Source organism: Phodopus roborovskii, unplaced genomic scaffold, assembly GCF_943737965.1.
Source record: "Phodopus roborovskii unplaced genomic scaffold, PHOROB, whole genome shotgun sequence".
Classification (NCBI taxonomy): Eukaryota; Metazoa; Chordata; class Mammalia; order Rodentia; family Cricetidae; genus Phodopus; species Phodopus roborovskii.
The window spans coordinates 4,296,459-4,315,898 of NW_026126549.1; the positions used below are offsets into that span (position 1 = coordinate 4,296,459).

General features: G+C 42.7%; 1 protein-coding gene across 1 annotated transcript in view; it reads right to left on the reverse strand.

Annotated features, from left to right (window-relative positions):
• Prelid2 (PRELI domain containing 2) overlaps nucleotides 1-19,440 on the reverse strand; it is a 63,467-nt gene that overhangs the window by 21,738 nt on the left and 22,289 nt on the right. The window contains exon 5 of the mRNA XM_051201177.1: nucleotides 8,976-9,081. Within this exon, the coding sequence (XP_051057134.1) occupies nucleotides 8,976-9,081 (106 nt within the window). The remainder of the gene's footprint in view (nucleotides 1-8,975; nucleotides 9,082-19,440) is intronic.

Below are 19,440 nucleotides of genomic sequence, written 5' to 3' on the forward strand. Positions count from 1 at the left end.
ACTTTTTTAAAAAATGAAAACCATTCATTTATACGTATGTAAATAAATAGAGACACATGGAGTTATATCAACACGCTAAAGGGGAATACATTATCAGAATTATAGTTTATATTTCACTGTACTTTAATAAGATATTTGAGATTTAAGAAGATAATTAAAATGTTTTGAGACAATACTAACTTTTCCTTTACTATTGTGGATCTCAAATCTTATTTGAGGCTAAGACCATAGCTCATTGAAAGAATGTTTAACTGAGCATGTATGAGGCCAAAAGTTTGATCTCTAAGAGTGTGCATGTGTGCACATGCACGTGTGTACACACACACAAAGAGAGAGAGAGAGAGAGAGAGAGAGAGGGAGAGGGAGGGAGAGGGAGAGAGAGAGAGAAGAAAGGACATAGGGAGTCTGAGTAACAAGCAGTGTTTGACATGGGCACAGCCATAACAAAGATTACAGTGCTTCAGACCAAAGGGAATGGCAAAGCCTTCCCTGGGTGATGCTCAGAGATGGCAAAGCCTTCCTTTCCTCAGAAAACGCTGAGAATGCGTGCAAAAAATGTCCACCATAGTATTCTCCTGAATGTTTAAGGCCTGAAGACTGTTCCCCTACAGAAACTGCTCCTATGAGATTAACTAGTTCTGCTGAGTATAATAAACCTTGTCTCCTTGTTTACCAGTATGTAATAGCCCTGCCTTCCTGTTCAATTGTGCTGTGGCCTCTTCATTAGAGAGCACAGACCACCTGACCCCAGCTTTTCCACATCCATTTGTTAGTGATTTCTTCATTCCCTCATTGCTCTTAGTCAGGATCCTGGGACTCTAGCCAAAAATTAAGCAAAAGGAGGAAACAATAATACCTATAGCCAAGCTCAGTTAACTGAGCTTTCCATAGGCAGCTAAAATCTCGTCTAGTGGACGGTGGTGACCCACACCTGTAACCTGCACTTGGAAGCTAAGGCAAGAAGATTGTGAATGCTACATTGCACTTTCCAGTCAGCCAATGATACTACATTAGAGAGATTCTTGTCAAAACAAAAATAACAACCAAAATCTTACTCAAGTAAGTACTTAAAAGGCTATTTACAGGGCTGGAGAGTTAATTCAGCTGGTAAAGTACTTGTCTTGCCAGCACAAGGACCAGAGTTCAATCTCAGAACAAAAGTACAAAGCCAGGCATGGTGGTATGCACTGGTAATTCCAGTGCTGGGGAGGCAAAGACAATTGGTTAGCCCTGCCAATCACTGGCTTAACAGCCTAATCTGGCCAGCGAGCCCCACATCCCAGTGACAGACAGCAAGCAAGGTGAATGGCATCTGAGGTGTAACAACACCAGAGGTTGTCCTCCACATTCATGCATATACATGTTGTGAGATATTTGTACACTGTGTGAAGGTGTAATAAAAAGTTGAACAGCCAATTCCAAGGCAGGAGGTGGAGATGGAATTTTTGGGAAGAGAGAGGAAGTAGGAGGAGGAATCAAGGTCCACAGGGGAGCTACTAGGAGAGACAGAGAGGAAACAGGAGGTACATTCGCATACACACACACACACACACACACACACACACACACACACACACACACACACACACACAGTTATTTACCTGTAACTACACTTCTTGTCAGGAAACATCTTTTAATACCAGTAACCACTGGAGTTTATACATGCCAAGCATGCTCAAAGGCTTACTAAATCCTTTCAAATCCCTGTGTAATAAAACTGATCACCCCATTTTTAGAAGAGAAGCTAGGGGTGTGGGTTGTGAGGCTTAACAGCTAGAATATCAGACCAGTGGCCAATGAGCCTTTCTGCAAATCTTCACATCCACTGGCTACATTGATCACAGGCCCAGAACCCCAGTTCATACTAGTCTTTGATAAACATAGAACACTCCTTTAGCTCAGGAGCTGATGCTTGTATACGGTTACTAAGGTGTCTGCAAAGCACTTCAGCATGCATGCACAAGGTAGTACGGTGTCATGTATCTGTTACACTCTGTCCTAAGCTAAGGACAGCCAGTGCCCTCGTGTGGGCTTCACACTCCAGTAGTTGTCGTGACTATTTTAAATCAGCAATCTCACTCTAGAAATTTCAATTATCTTTATCACCGAAAGGAAATTAGCACAAGGAATATTAAAACTGAGTTTTCACTGGTGAAATTGGTGTCTTATTAACTACCATAATGCACATTAGAAATAGACCCTCATTAATGCAATGAATGGGACTTAAGATACAGGAGTCAGTTCAAAATTCTGGAGATTTTCCCATCCATGCTTGACTATGGAGGCTATATATCTCCATTAAGACCACTAGGGGCCAGCTAGTCCTACGGCAGACCACTGGTTCAGAAGACACTGGCTGCTTAACTCTACCTCCTAACTGCTCTCCTTATTACAAAAGGGATGCGACAAACTGAGGATCTGTGTGCTACTCTATTATGACTCTAATTTACATACAGAGAATGCATTTCAGCTTCCAGGCCCCACTTTTTCCTTTTGTTGACACCACTCCATTGAGAAAGGGCACCTTATACCACCGTGAACACGATCCTGAGGGGCTTTGCCTCCGACTTTGCAAAGTGACCGCCAATTCCCACACCCCACCCCTACCACCAAAACAGCACACAGTAAAAAGGCAAACCCAAGTCACAACTACGGGTAAGCTGCTCCCACTTGGTTTCTGTTGAGGCCAGAACCCACTTTTCACTGCTCCTCCCAGGCTTGGAAGATAATATGGGTGATAACAATCTTGCCACGCAGAGTTCTTTTTTTAGCCAGTTTGTCTCTGTGGTTAAGGATGAGTGCAAATGCTGAGGAATGCAGAGTTCTCATTATACAATCACACAGACGTGCTCTTTCTTTAAGTTTGGGAAATACATTTTCAATGTGTGATAAAACGATTTGTTAGCCCAACCACTCTTGTAGAAGGTCCCGTTATTAGTGCCATCGCTATTCTCATCACGCCGATCGCCAGCCTGAAGCCGAGGTGGAATTCAACAGCGTGTGAAATATTTGTCACAGAGACAACTGTGGGCAAGTCAAACCACTTGAACATGACTTTAAAGGTCTGGCTTGGGCAGGCTATATCTAAAAAGTCTGAACACGTCAGTTTAAGATGTGGGGTTGTTCCTTTGGATTTTTTTTTAAATCCAGTTTTACAATGGATAATAATTCCCTTATCAAAGAAAATGTGGTGTAATACATGTGATCCTAAAGGACATATGAAAAGCCCCAGCTAGGCTGGGTGTGGTGCTGTACACCTTTAATCCCAGCACTCAGGAGGCAGAGACAGGTGGATCTCTTTAAGTTTGAGCTCAGCCTGGTGTGCAGAGTGAATTCCAAGACAGCCAGGGCTATGTAGGAAAGAAAAAAAAAGCCTGGCTATATATGGCTGCATGTTTTTTGTTTTTTTTTTTTTTCCAAACCCACTTTACTGGTTATTTATTGTTGTGTAACAAATTACCCCAACTTCGCAGATTAAAACAACATGTGCCTATCTTTCTGGTTCTGTGTGCCAATGGGCTGCACTCAGATCCCATTACACATCTATGTGATGCCTCTCAATGAAGAAAATGCCACATGACACACTCTGTAGTACTGAGAACTTAGTGTATCTGGACTCCCCCTTCAGCACAAGCCAGAAAAAGACACCCAGTAGTGGACAATGTACAGCTCTTATGCATAAAGTTGTGTAAGAAAAAATGGACTATCCTCACCACTTCATTTAACATATTACCAACATCGAGCAATTAGACAAAGAGGAAGCAATAATGGTCATTCAAATAGGAAAGGAAGGAAAGAAGTGTGTGTTTGTTGACCACATGATCTTACCATAAAAAATAACAAATTCAATGAAGTTTCAGGATACAAAGTTAATATACAAAATGATTTTATATATATATATAATTTACAATAAGTACAAAGAGTCACAAAACAAATCTAACCAAAAAGCTCAAAGATCATGTGTGTGTCTGCCTGCCTGCCTGCTTATGTGTATGTATATTTGTCTATTTGTCTGTAACCTGTGTGTGTATTTCTATGTGTGTGTAGGTATGTGTCCGAATGTGTAAGTTTGTGTTTGTATATATCCGTGTGTGTGTGTGTGTCTGTCTGTCTGTCTGTCTGTCTGTTCATATGTGTCTATGTGGGTAGGATGTTTGTACAAGTGTGTGTGCAGGTGGAATAAGAAGTAAACTCCCAGTGTTGTTCCTCAAGAGCTCTCCATCTTACTTCATGAGATGAAGTCTCTCACTGGACTGAAGCTTACTGGGTAAGCTGGGCTGGCTGGCCCTCGAGTTCCAAGGACTGACCTTTTACTGCCTCCTCAGCACTGGGAATTAAAGCCCAGCTTTTTTTTTTTTTTTTTTTTTTTTAATGAGTTCTAGGGGTTGAAGTCCTGTCCTCACACTTTTTTGGCAAGCCCTTCATTGACTGAACAAAGACTACCTGCTCCTAAAACTGTAAAAATGATCACCCCCGTCCTTCTGCTCTGTTCCGTGTTCTTCCATCATCTAGGGGAACCCTCTTTTTGCATTCTTTTATCCTCACTGTACACATATGACTTTGGGTTTCATTGTCCTAAGCACACACACCTACCCCTCAACTTGTACACAGTTTAAGTGCAGAGAATATAGATGGGACCATAAAAGTTAGAAACCAAGAGCACACTCTGGGGTCAGACAAGCTTTGGGTCACATTCCAGTTGTCCCACTTTCTAAATTAGTAACCTTGAGAAAACTGTTCTGTCACTTGGGACCTTGGCTTCCTTGTGCAAATAAAAGGACAGCAATTCCCATATCACAGAGTTGCTCAGAGAAGCAGACAAGGCAAGATGCGAGGCACAGGCTTGTCATCTTCAACTGTCATACTCACCAGCTGCCTTGTTAATACCTTCCCCAGACTCAGAGTCCAAGCACCGAGCCAGGCTTCATCCATTCCCAGCATCAGCAAATGTTCCATCACTGCCTAGCGTGCTTTCCACCCTCAGCAACAAGCCCCCAAATTAAAGCTGCACAAGGTATGCTCCATCCTAGGAATTATGTATTATTTATTTTCTTATAGTTAATAGAAAATTTATTATGCAAATAAGTTCAATGCACTAGGAAGCTGTTTTGAGAATAAGTCCAAGAAAGAACAATGAGTTACATGGTCTCTGAAGCCTTTTCCCCACTAGAAAACCACAAGTGCTTTGACTGTGTAACTACCTAATAATTTCTTATATTCTTTTTGGAACATCTGATAAGTATGTTTTAAAATTTATATTATTCAACAATTGTATCTTTAAAATAGTTATAGTTATAGAACTGTATAAAACATACACATATAATTTAAGAGCTGCTTTTTAATCACACAAAAGAAAGATAATTTATGTCTCATTTCTGCCTCCAGCACTCTACCCAGTGCCCAGCACACAGTTAATGAGAAGATGCTGATGGAGTTGAATAAAGTTTAAAATGTAGTTATGTGCTCCTACCCATGTTCACATGCTTGGGGGGGGAGGAGTAACGATAAGAAAGCCTGACAGAGAAGCATGGGATTGTGGTGTTTTTAACTCTTAAAAAAGCAAAGAGAGCCTGTATTTACATGTGACCTGAGTGTTGCAACTTTAAAACCCTCATAGTTTTCTTTCTCTAGGACTGCATAAAAATCCCTCTTTGATGAAGGAGCAAACTTGCTGCCAAGTCACAAAAGTGATGGAAGGGTACACAGCGGCCCACCCATGTACAACCTGTCCCACTACAGGGCCATGCCTGGAGCCATGCCAGGGGAAACAAACCAGCGGATGAAAATCCAAGAGGAGGGCAGCCTCTGACTGGTGCGTGAAAGCCAGCACACGTGTCAAAAAGGGCTTCAATTGCACCCTGCACTGAAATAGCAAAGGGAAAAGGAAAAATGCAATTGAACAAGCAACCTCACCTACAGCCCTGCATCGACAGCCTGGCTTCAATTTACAAACATAGATAGAAAGTTTGAGTGTCTAGTTTTGCTTTTACTAGGGGAAAAAAAAATAGCTATCAGATCCTACCTTTGACACCACTAAACAGCCTCAAGGATGAAGTCCAAAAGTGAAAATATAGCCATCTAAATCCCCAGCATGAGCACTTGGGCAGAAGTGTGAGGTCTAGCAGGCAGGCAGGCTGGCCCTACAAAAATGGCATCACGTGTGGGTAAGAGGTGAAAGGCACTTAAGCATGGATGCCTTCTAAAACAGGAAGGCTAATTAAACTTAGCCTTTTCAGAAAGCAATGTTAGAAAAGCTAGCAGGAAAAATGCATTCTCTTCCTTCCAAACATAATCAAAAAGAATAAAGGGTTCGTCAGGTTAAAACATTAGTCACCTGGTTTTGTTGGCTTTGTTACCATGAATATTCATAAGCCAACAACACACCCCTCTGCATTCTACCTACTGCTATTCATTTCCACATACACATACGAGGCACTGCAGAGTATCACAGCTTAGGGAGGAATTAGGACCAAGACTAAGAAAGCTGGGGCTCAATGGCTCAATGAGTACTCGTGCAAGCATGAGAACCAGAGTTCAGATTCCGGCATCCACATAAAAAGCTGGCCACGCACTCATGTGCTCGCATGCACACGCACACACACACACACCTGTGACCTAAAGTTGGTAACTTGGTAGCAGGGTGGAAGGCAGCAGGATAGCTAGGTCTTGCTGATCAGCAGTCTAGCTTCAGGTTCAGAGAGAGACAGACTAAGATACCTAACATCCTCTTCTGGCACAGTGTACAGCAGGGGGTGAGGGAAAAGAAGGAAAGAGAGAGAGAAAGGGAGGCGAGGACAGAGTGTGCTCTCTCTCTCTCTCCTCTCTCTCTCTCTCATCAGGGTACAGAGTCTACTGTGAGAACATGGTAGAAACAAAAATGGCTTGGGAATACCCCACATACACAGGCCCTTTCTCTAAGGAGTGACCTCAGCCCTGATCCCCGTGGTCATGACAGAAAAGGTGGGCATGTTTGTACAGCTGCCATTCAACCCCCCCCCCAGCCTTGTTTGACCTGTTTGCGAACAAGGGCCTCTTCTTCTAGAAACATTAGGAAAAAAAAAAGAAGAAGAAATAGTCATTTTGCTGTCAGAAAGAGAGAGAGATGCAGTCAGTCTTTTCATTGGCTAGAATTCTATTCGCCACCCACACAGAGAGAACCAGACTGAAGGAAAGAGAACCATGAAGCACACAGGTCTCCACAGAGCAGGTGTGCCGGACTGGAGAATGGAGCCTGCACAGGTGCTCCGAAGCTCCCACCTCAGTGCAGCTCTTCCTGAAGCCAGCAGCCAGCCTCTGCACCCTGGCACCATTCCAATGACCAACCTAAAGTGCTTTTTGTCACTGGCACCCAAAGAATCCTAATATATACACGGAGTATATGGTATAACACAAGTCTGTCCCAGCACAGCCATTTGTGTGAAGGTCACTGTGTTGAGAAGGCAAGGGCTTTACCACATCTACTTGGGGCCTTGAAGGAAGAGTGAATAGTTGCCAATGGAAGATGGATGTGAGTCTAGAGCCTACATGTCACTATTTCTATGTTCATGTAAGTACATTTGGCCCCCTGTCTTAGATAGGGTTTTTATTGCTATGAAGAACACTATGACTGCAGCAATTATTATAAAGGAAGACATTTAACTGTGGCTGGCTTATAGCTTCAGAGATATAGTCCATTATCACCATGGTGGGAAGCAAGGCAGCAGGCAGATAGACATGGTGCAAGGGAAGGAGATAAAGAGTTCTACATCTGCATGTAATAGGAAATGAACTCAGTCCCACACTGGGCATAGCTTGAGCATATGAGACCTCAAAGCCTGCCCCCACCACTGTGCCCCCACAGTGACACACTTCCTCCAACAAAGTCACACCTACTCCAACAAGGCCACGTTCCTAAAAATGTCACTCCCTATAAGCCAAGCATTCAAACACACACGTCTGTGGGGGCATACCTATTTCAAACCTCCACACCCGCATTAACACAGTGCCTAGCACAAGGCAGGTACTTTCCTGTAAGAAGATAGGCAAGATGATAAGCGTATGCTAGGTATACATACTTAATCATCTTTCAACAATAAAATGGGAATGCAAACCACTTCATATATTTTACAGGATCAAGATCAATTATTAAAAGGTTCAGATTGATGACAGCTAAAATACAAAGTCACTTGTGTGAATGGACAACATGTATTTATCTAAAGTGAGGCAAGCCATAACCTCCAGGGTTAATACAGCTTGCTATCTGTTTTTATAGGGACCACGGGATACAGTTTTATTTTATTTTACAAATGAGTATGTGTAGCCAACTTAATAGTAAGAAATCTCAACTTCTAAATATTATCTCTCCCAAAAGGGTTTCCATCCTTTTGATGAATAGGCTTGTGTGCAAAACAATTATACTTAATTATTATTATTACAGCTTTTCTAATATGGGATTTAATAGATGAACAAGGAGTCAACTCAGTCAGAGACACAGTGATAAAATTAATTTTCTCACCAGGGGTATTACTTTGAGATTGCAATTTTGCAGATAGGAGTATGGTGGTGGTATTTTTCATTTTGGTTTTTTTTTTTTTTTTTCTTAAAAAAAAATGTACATATTGTAGCCTAGCAGAAAACAAGCACAATAATGTTTCAGTGAGTAAAAGCAATATTAGACCTTCTAGGAATTCAACAACTCCCTTCCAGCCTGGGATAAACCAATCTGGACACATGACAGAAATCCCCTCAACTAGGCCAAAAACACATCATTAATCACAACAACTCAGTTCATGGCTCATTAGAACGTATTCAGACTGGTTTATCTTGGTCATAACAATTATTAAGAGAAATTTTGAGGCTATGTTTATTCATTAACTCCCTTTTTAAAAAAATAATATATCTGTTCATGACGTTCTTCTATGTCATATTCAACAACCCAACTGATTCCTCCATATTTTCTTAAAATTACTGTTAGTTCAAAGTACAAGCAAGCTTACCTTCTGGGCTCCCTGTCTTAAGAATGCACTAGCAAAAGTTTCCAAAATACAGTTGAGAAATCCAGCCCCTGTGATTGAGATTCTGCCTCTTTGAATGAACTCTGTCCTGAAAAAAAAAAAAAAAAATCTATATACACAATACACAAAATTCATCCCCCTGGCTATCTGCATAAAATTAAATAAAGCAAGCCATGAGGGTAGGAGGACACTGATTGGGAAGAAGATCCCACTAGCGTGAGAGAGGGAAAAGGAAGGGTATTGGGGCATCAATACGACCACAATACATCTTTTACATGCAACTGTCAAAAACTCTCATCTTTTGTGTCACTTTGCACTTTGATATATAACATTATAGACACTTTCAGCAGCATAATTACCTTTTATAATTAACACTTAATAATATCTATAATAACTGAGTAATTACCTATTAAAACAAAAGATTCCATTTAAGGTTGTCCTAACTATGTACAGTTTAAGGAATATTCATTTCGCAATGCAAAAGGCCTCTTCAAGAAGCTACCACCTCCATTCTGCCAAATCTTATGTCTTTAGGTTAGCGCAGCTCTCAGCCCTCAGTTTTTGCAGCAGATGGAAGCTATTGCAAAGAACCACACCTGGGCAAGGTTTGGAGAACCAGAGACTGTGGAGTCCCCATCCATACATGGAACATCTGTAACACAAGTCCTGACCCACGGTTTGAGAAACATCTAAGAACAGGGGCAGAAAGACTATAAGAGTCCGAGCACAGGAAAGATGGCTGTCCTCAGGAGATGGCAAAGATGTTTCACCTGTGAACCCTCAACAGCTATGGCTGCCTACACAAAACCTACATCAGACCACACCAGTCAACATTCAAGCATGGGCGGGGAAAGGGCTCACGAGGTTCCACCCCTAGTAGACAAGCTGGTGACAAACCACACCTTCTGACAGAGTCGGTGTTCTTCAGAGACAAGCCCCCTGATAAGTTTTCCATGCCTAAGTGGTCAGCCATACACCCATGTGCATATGGCCAACACTAAATGGATTCAGTAGGGTGTGTGTGTGTGTGTGTGTGTACACAATTATAGATGAGAATGTGATGTCAAAAGGGAAGGAGGGACATGTCAGGAGTTGGGAGCAATGTAGATAAAAGTGCACTGTATTTGTATATAAAATTCAAAGATTAAAACAATTATAAAGAAATTATCACTCTGGAGGATGGATGCTGTTTCTCTCACAACAGAGTAGCACTATGTAGCTCTGGCTATCCTGGAATTCTGTAGTCTAGGCTGCCCTTTAAAGAGATCCACCTGCCTCTACCTCCCAAATGCTGGTACTAAAGCCGTGCACCACCATGCCCAGCTAGAAACTATCACTCATAATTTGCAATTGAGGAGACTACAGTTAACACCTAAACACATTTACTTTCGTGGCAATCAGGACCAAGAGCCCCTTTCACTATGTGACCCTGAACTTTCTCCATGACAATAAGTGCAGTTAGTTCCTCTGCTTAAAAGTGAAATGTCTCTTAAAAATTGAATCTGAAATCAGTTTAAGCTTCCTGACCTTAAATAAGTTGTTTACCTTCTATTAGCAATTTTCTCATATGTAAATGTGATCACAGTATCACCTATTTACAACTGCTATAATAAAGGAGCTTATACATATAACAAGGATGTGAAGAATGACTGGTACATGCTCAGCATTTGCTAAAATGCTAGCAACGGTTGCTAAAGAGAGGCAGGCAATCACAGAGACTGCAAAGCCAGAAGTCTGAAGTAGGTACTGAATCCCTGACAGGGGCCAGAGGTGACAGGGAGCAGGTGTGTTGCCACTTTTATCATTTTAACTACCAAAGGCCTACTAATATTAATTATCCCCATCTCATAAAACAGAGATTCCGGTTACCCTTGAAAACGATGTAAGATGGCTGAACAGGAAGTCTTTGGCTCTCACCTCCCCCCATAAAGACAATGATTTAACAAAAATATACAAACAAAAGTGCCTTTGTGAGGCCTCCTGAAACCAGTTAAGAGGTGGAGTACACCCAGGTGAGGGAAGAGCCACCTCAAAGCAAGTGCAGTGTGCTGCTTTCCCTGGCTGTAGGAGTGAAACTTTTCTGATGCTGCAACACAATTCTTGCCACAAGTCACTGAAGGAAGGTTCCTACTGCAAATTTGTGTTGGTGTTTGTTGTGACACTGGGTGTCATGTAACCCATTCTGACCTCAAACTCTGTGTGGTAGGAACTGGCCTTGAGGTTCTGATATGCAGTTTCCAGCTCTCAAGTGCTGAGGTATAGGCACACACCACTGTGCCTCACTGCAAGACAAGCGTGCTTTAGGTCCTGGTTCGTGTCATGCTAGGAAAGGTCTGGCTGCATGGCCAGCTCGGGTCAGTGCCATCGGGAGGCTACTTGTTCACTTCTCAGTGGATTCACAAACCGAGAGAGGAAAATTCAATCATTCAGCTAGCTTTCTTCTTTTCCTCCCTTTTCTCCAGTCCAGGACCTTAACTCAGGGGGTACTGCCACCCACATTCAGTACAGATTTCCTCCAGATTAGCTTAATACAGTCTGGAAAATCTCTTACAGACACACTCAAACCTGTACCTACTATTGCCCTAAGTGTTCCTTAATCCATCTAAATCAGCCGTCACACTCCAGATAGCTCCCTCCCAGCTAGTACAGTTAGGTAGAATGGGGCACAGAAGAGAAAGAAAGGAGACAAATGTACATTGATACTGTGGCTTTAGCAGGCCTTGCCTGAAGACATGACTCTGGGAAGGGAAACCGTATACTTGGATGCTTGCTAGTCACTGAGAAGGAAGGTTGACATAGCCCTAAGAATCCGCAGGACCACAAACAAATCACCAGCCAAAACGAGAGACAATGGCCTCAGTTCGATGACAAAGCATCTGGGAAATCACACACATGGTCCTAGAGAGACTCAAAGATTGAGAGGCCTGCACACTCTCAGGCTGGGAGCTGCCTAGCAGAAGTGGGCATTGTTTCGTGGAGCTGAGGGGGGGGGGAGGAAGAGGGAGGGGGAGGAGGAGGGGAGGAGGAGGAGGAGGAGGAGGAGGAGGAGGAGGAAGAAGAAGAAGAAGAAGAAGAAGAAGAAGAAGAAGAAGAAGAAGAAAACAGCCAATCATAGAACAAAATAAATTTCTAGAAACTCACACTAAAGAAACAGGTATATGAATTACCTGACAATGAATTGGAAATAATTATTTTTTAAATGTCCAACTAACAACAACAAAACAACTAAAAGAATTCAGGAAACTGAAGTGTGAACAAGGCAAAGACAAACTACTACTCAACAGCAGAAAGCAACAGTAGCAAGGAACCGGAGGGCAAATGAACGAGGGAAGTGGTGCGAGCTCTGGAGACACGCGGAGTTGTCAGGTAGCCCCTCTCACCCACTGCGCAGGAACCAACGAGAATGGAGGAGGGGTTATCTAAAGCAACAGCCGCCCAAACTTCCTAACCCTAAAAGAAAAGGAAATGTGCACACAAATTCAAAATCTCAACAAACTCCAACCAGGAGATACCTAAAGAGATCTACACCAGACACATTATACAGTATCAAACCCACAGGGGCAATACTGAAAGCACCAAGAGAAAAGTAACCTGATACATCCAAGAGGCTTCTGGGATGTCTGCAGTGGGTTTTGGTTTTTTAATCAGAAACTTTACAGGCCAGGGGGAATGGGGTTAATATATTCAGCACACCAAAAGAAACAAAAAAAAAAAAAAAAAAAAAATTAAACCAACGACTCAGCAAAACTGCCTTCCAGGAATGAAAAGGTAATTAAGATTTCTAGCTATATAAAAGCTGGATGTATGCATCTGTACTAGAGACTTGGGCTATAGTTAACACAGCCTAATTCATTTGTTGAAACCACTGACAGTGTGGTTGGTATGTGCTATATATTCCTATCACATATAAATATATATATATATATATATATATATATATATATATAAATTATGTATTTCAAATTCACGGTCAGCTCCTGGTTCAGTGAGAGATCCTATATCAAGGAACTAGGGCAGAGAGTAATTGAGCAGGACCCCTCTGGATGCACACACACACACACACAAATGCACTCTCACACACACAAATATATGCATACACATCACACATGTGCACCATACATGTATATACTACACTCACGAGCACACACACACACACACACACACACACACACACACACACACAAATGGCATCCGTAAATATCAGCTTTATAAAACTAAAACATTCCTTTTTAAAACATCAGTAGTTTCAATTAAGGCTCCTGCTAACTTTGGGCTTGCTAACTTTGGGCTTGCAATTCACTTCAGATCTCGTATAAGTCGCCGCTTAGTTTTCTTTTCCCCACACCAGACTGAGACTGAGAGGCTCTTCCCGGACCTCACCGTTAAACAGGGCATGCCCTCCCACATCAATCATTAATCAAAAAGATGCCTTGCACACTTGCTTACAGTCTAATCTGATGGAGGCATTTTCTCAATTGTGGCACCTTCTTCTCAGATGACTCTTTCTTGTACCAACGTGGCAAAACAAAAACAAAAACAAAAAACAAAATTAACAGCACACACACACATTAGCACAAGTTTCATCAATCCCATGATAGTCTCAGGAATTGGGAGACAATGATATGGGAGACAAAAATGGCAAGGAATGTGAACTCAAGATTGAAAGGAGTCTCAGGCTTTGGAGTCAGATTTTATCCCAAAGACACTTTTCCCAGCACAGATTAATGGCAGCTTGCACACCAGTGACTGCTAGCCTTGATGCCACCACCATGCCTATACACAATACCTTATAGCCCATTTGCAATACAGTTCTACACTTAGTGAGTACAACCACACTTGTTAGGTGAACTAGTCACCTTTGCAATCAAATTACTCAGCACAGAAAATATTTTCTCAATTCTCCCTACCTTCTTACATCTTAAGAAGTCCAAATCTCTTGTGTGTATGTTCCTGTGTACACATGTATATATACATGAACTCATACACACACAAATATTCTGAGAAACACTGCACTCAAAGAGATGTGATTTTAGTCAATCTAGCCATTATGACCTTGTCTTTTCTGTTTTTCCCCCCAGTGCTGAGTATTAACACAAGCCAGGCAAGATCTGTCATTTAGAATCATCTCCTTTGAATCTAACAGCAGTACCTACATTTAGATCAAGTCACAGCAAAAAATCTAAACCTTCAGGCCTCCTCTCTCTCCCTCCCACCTCCCACTTTCTTCTTCCTGATCCTACACGCTACACACACACACACACGTGCGCGCGCGCGCCCGCGCACACACACACACACACACACAGACACAGAGTTACCCCCATCCAACCTGACACGTACACCTCTGCCTAGCCTGCTTCTTAGATTTAAACTCATTTAAAATGCTTTATTCATGTAAAACTACATTCTGGTGACACTAATCTTTCCCGTCTTTATTCTGGATTGGTCAGAGCAAACTTTTACAATGATTTTAATATTTAAGACCGAGAAGTTGAAGGGTCTCCCACCCTTTGGGAGAGATGAGCTTTTCAGTGTAGGTGAGGGATTAATCAAAGTCTCTTTAATATCATATCTAAGCAATACCTATTTCTGCCAATCTGAGGAGTCCTCAGAAAAGCATGTGCAGGTCTGTGCACATGGCAGAGACCAGCAGGGCAATAAGAGGGTCACGTCCTTGCCACCCAGAAAATAGAGTTCATCTTAACACTGTCAGAGAAGGAAACACTACACTCTCAGTAACTCAGAGCACCATAGCATTTTCTTCCTGGAACCCAAGACTATCCCAAATGTCTCTTGTCAGGATGAGCTTCAGTTTCAATATCCCTGAAACGCACAGCTGCTTAAGCAGCATAGTTTAACAATTAGCTGTCAATACAGAACAGGAAAGAATTAGGCCTGAGCAGATAGATAGCTCAATGGGCAAACTGCTTGTTGCACAAGGGCAAGGACCCAGCACCTATGTAGAGCTGGATATAGTAGATCATATTTGTAATGTGTAATCAGATGGCTCGTCTGTGATGAGATGGGGAAGGAGACAGCAGAAGCCCAGCAAACTCCCAGAAGCTCATGAGCCAGCTACCCAGTGTATGAAGAGGCAAACAAGAAATCCTCAACCAAGACGGAAAAAGGCCCAACAACCAAGGACATCTTCTAACCTTACTGAGTCAGCCCCTAACACACACATACACACACAGAGCCATGCTCACAGAGCACTCACTGTCTGCTCTTCATGGGGACCTGGGTCCCACTCCCAACAATTACATGGCAGCTCACACCATCTGTGACTCCAGTCCCAGGCTCCCTCCGGGCCTCCACAGTCATACATGAAGGCAAAATACCCACACACCATATATAAATTTTAAAAGAACAAAAAAAATAAATAAAAAAGGATGGACAGACTGAGATATATATAATGTTAACTAATGGAATCTGGGAGCATTAGTAAAGCCATGACTATCATTTCTATAGAAATAAAACATTCTTAGTTGTTTGTTTGTTTGGTTGATTTGGTTTGGGTGTTTTGTTTGTTTTGGTTTGGATTTGTTTGTTTTGTTTTTCAAAACAGGGTTTCTCTGTAGCTTTGGAGTCAGTGCTGGCACTTGCTCAGTAGACCAGACTGGCCTTGAACTCAGAGATTCATCCACCTGCCTCTGCCACCTAAGACCTGGGATTAAAGGCGTATGCCACCACTGCCCGGCACATTCTGAGGTATTATTTCTGTGCAACCAAGAACCATTTTCAGCAAGGGTGCAGATAGCATAGGCTAACCCTTCATTTAGTCAGCTTGTAGCTCTCCTTATCCTACACTCTGAAAGGGTGGTCCTTCCTCCCTGCCCTGCATGTGAACTGGGTGGTGTTTACGTCAAGAAGCAAGCAGGGAGATTCAGGTTTTCCTCCTGCCTTCCTCTGTGTTAAGCCTACAGAAGATTGTATCACACTCATCTTACACACGTTTTTTACAGTCTGGGTCACACCCAAAACTCTCTATGGCAACAGTATTCACACTCCAGACAACACATCCTCGGAGGCTGATGTGCTTTGAAAATTAGTCCTTCTACAAAAATAGGAAGAAACTGTAGTAAAGAGATGTTGAATAACTTACACAAAGGCAGAAGGGTTGACCCCATGCAGATCTGTCACCCATAACCTCAAAACCTTCCCCTCTCTCTGCCCCCACTCACTGATACTTACTGGTCCAGGAGACGGGTCAGCCACAAGTGTTACAGGTCCAGCTATCATGTCAGTCTCTGATTACGTTCAGTTTATGTAAGTGACTCCCAGGCAGCCATGCTTTCCTCTCCCTTACTACCACTTCCTAATTTTCTCACATCCCTTTCTCTTTTTGCATCCAAGGCAACCATCTCCCCCAGGGGTCCTTGTCTCTAGAATGGAAACCCTCTACTCCACCCTGCCCAAAATCAGCGACCACATCCCTGCCTGCTTCCTGGTGGAAGAGATAAAGCTAAAATGCTCACACACTGGCTTACACATCATTAGCAGTCAAATATCTGACTAGAGAATACCAAAAAAGTTTTCTAAGAAGGAGCATCTTTTTTTTTTCTCCATTACAGTCTCAATTTCAATTGTAATAACTAGTATGTGACAAGAAATCACTAAAGTACATTAGGAAGGGAGAGAAAGAGGGAGGGCGGGAAGAAAGGTGGGAAAGGAAACACTTTTTTTTTTTTTTTTTTTTAAAGAACACTATCCACCTGCTAAGGTCAGTAGAGGGCAGACTTCACCAGCTGAGGCACAAGCCAACAGCAGCATTTGGGAAGGAGACTGGCTCACTTAGGTAGGACCAGAATCTGAGTTATTTCTTGTTCATGCACAGACATCCTTCAACATACCACACACCAGAATCACAAAAAAGAACACACACCCCTGATGGGAGATGTCAATTCTGTAAATATGTTTCTCTTATTGGTTAATGAATAAAGCACTGTTGGCAAATAGGAAAGCCAGATAGGCAGGACTAGGAGATAAGGAGGATTCAGGGAGAGGTAGGAGGAGATTCAAGATATAGAGACTTGAGAAAACATCAGTCCAGACCCTCTCCCCGGTAAGCCAAGACCACGTGGAAACACTTAGCTTAATAGAAATGGGTTAATATTTAAAATAGAGCTAGCCAATAAGAAATGCTAGTAACAGGCCAACAGCTTTATATCTAATACAGTGTCTCTGTGTGTTATTTGTGGCTGATGCGGCTCTCGAACCAGGCTGGAGAGAAAACTGCTCGTAACACACTCCAGATCAAGGCACTCTGAAAATTAACAGCAGTTTAATCAACCAAGACTCCTATTTTGACTGAGCTGTTTTTTCTTCTAAATTTGGGGAAACAAAAACCCAGGGGAAACATGGATGAAACCTACTCCCCAAAGCACAGGGCCACTAACTTGGAAAGCTCAAAAGGGAAGTTTCCAAAAAAGCAAAGTTTCCCAATGAGATCCTGGCCTAGAATACTGGCTGGCTAGGTAGGTATGGCAAATCTTGTCTAATCATCTTCATGATGGAAATTTTTTTTTTCTGCTTTTGGGGGTTTGTTTGTTGTTTTGTTTGGTTGCTTGGTTTTGGTTTTTCAAGACAGGGTTTTTCTCTGTATTGCTTTGGAGCCTGTCCTGGAACTAGCTCTGTAGACCAGGATGGCCTTGAACTCACAGAGATCCGCCTGACTCTGCCTCCCAAGCGCTGGGATTAAAAGCGTGTGCCAGTAATGCCCGGCAATGGATGGAAATTTAATTAAAGTGCCTTTGAGAGGGTTGGGAATGTCCCACTGGTATCATGATGTGGTGCCATCTCAGTTCCAGTCACAGAGTAAGAGGGATGACCGATATCCCGCCCCCCCCCCACCCTTTCCCCTGTCTCCTTCCTTCCTCCCTCCCCCTCTGCTTCTCCTTCCTGGCTGCTGTGAGGCAACAGGTTTTTCTCTACCATGCCCTTCCTCCATGACGCCCACACCCTGAGCTTCACTGAAAGCAACAGAACCAGATGGTCATGCACTGGAATCTCTGAAATGGTGCGACAAAATAAATGGTGCCTCCATTTACCATTTTCCTCTGGTACACTGTCACAGTGACAAAACACAGCCCAGCTTCGATGATGATCAAGCTTCCAGGTTGATAAACCTCCCTACAGCAGAGGCACGTCTCAGTCACCACGCTCCTCTTGACTGTCTTGGGATCTGCACTCCATCACTGCTTGGCTGATAAAACACTATCATTTTAATATTCTAAGTATTTAACTGATTACAGATGAGTAACTACCACAAAGAAAGGAATGTCCCCATGATGTGTGCTCCCAAGCAGCAGCAATGTCATACATTGTCTATTGCATCAGACTCACTGGAACCTCACTTCATCCATCATTCCTCTCACACGCATTCAAGGGGCTGCTAAGAGTTTCCTATGCTCTTTAGCAGAATGTTTTCACTGGGTAATGTTTGCTGTTTTCTGGGGGAAGAAGTTTATCAAACTTGCCATGCTTTACGAGATTAACGAGAACTTTGCAAAAGGAGGATCAGAGTTCCAAAGGGGTGCCGGCTCTGTATCTGCTTATCGGTAGCGCCACAGGACACCAGTTGGTTATCAAAGTTTCCAGAGCTACTGGGCAGATTCACCTGGAGCCGCTATGAAGCTAGACTCACTGCACCACATCTGTACTTTTTAATTCCCCTCTGAACCTTGGAATAAGACAACTCTACACCAATGGAGGATTAAAACAATCAATAGATGTCCACTAAGATATTTCAAAAGCTTTCACTTGCGAGTGCCACAGAATGCTCTCTTGGCTAAAACTCACTGTTTCCATCTCAGTTACCACCTCTCTTTTCAATAAAACAGCTTACTCCACTTTTCAAACACAGTGTCTTTTAAGAGCCACCCAACATCAGAAACATTCACTCACCATTATTGACAATAACTTCCACTTCCTCCATGTTTATACCCTCCAAGTGCAGAGCAGTCCTACCTAGGATGTTACTAAATCTCCCTATCACTGTGTGAGGGAGCTCAGGCCAACTTGACCCCGAGCAAAAAGCACACAGGTGTCCAAGAGCATCAATGACAGCTTCCCATATCAGTGCAGAAGACTCCTTCTACCCAACCCCACCAGATCCTCCCAAGTTCTACTTGCCCTCTGTCTAGTTCATCTCTTTCCCCTCCCTTCCTCCACTCCTAGTTTTGACTAGATGTACTACCTGAATCCCATGAACATTAATCATTCATTTGTCAAAGGGCCAGGAGCATCTTCTGTGTGTCACACTGTGCTTGACTCTGGGTTACAGAGAACCATGACATCTGGGCAAAACCCCACAAGACATGAAGTACAGGTAAGGAAACCAGAACAGACCCTGACAATGTGAACACAGCATCTGAAGGCAAATGGGGACCTTTATGAGGGCAGTCATTCTGAGCCCAAATGAGGCTCCAGCCAGATGTTGAGTTTGAGCATA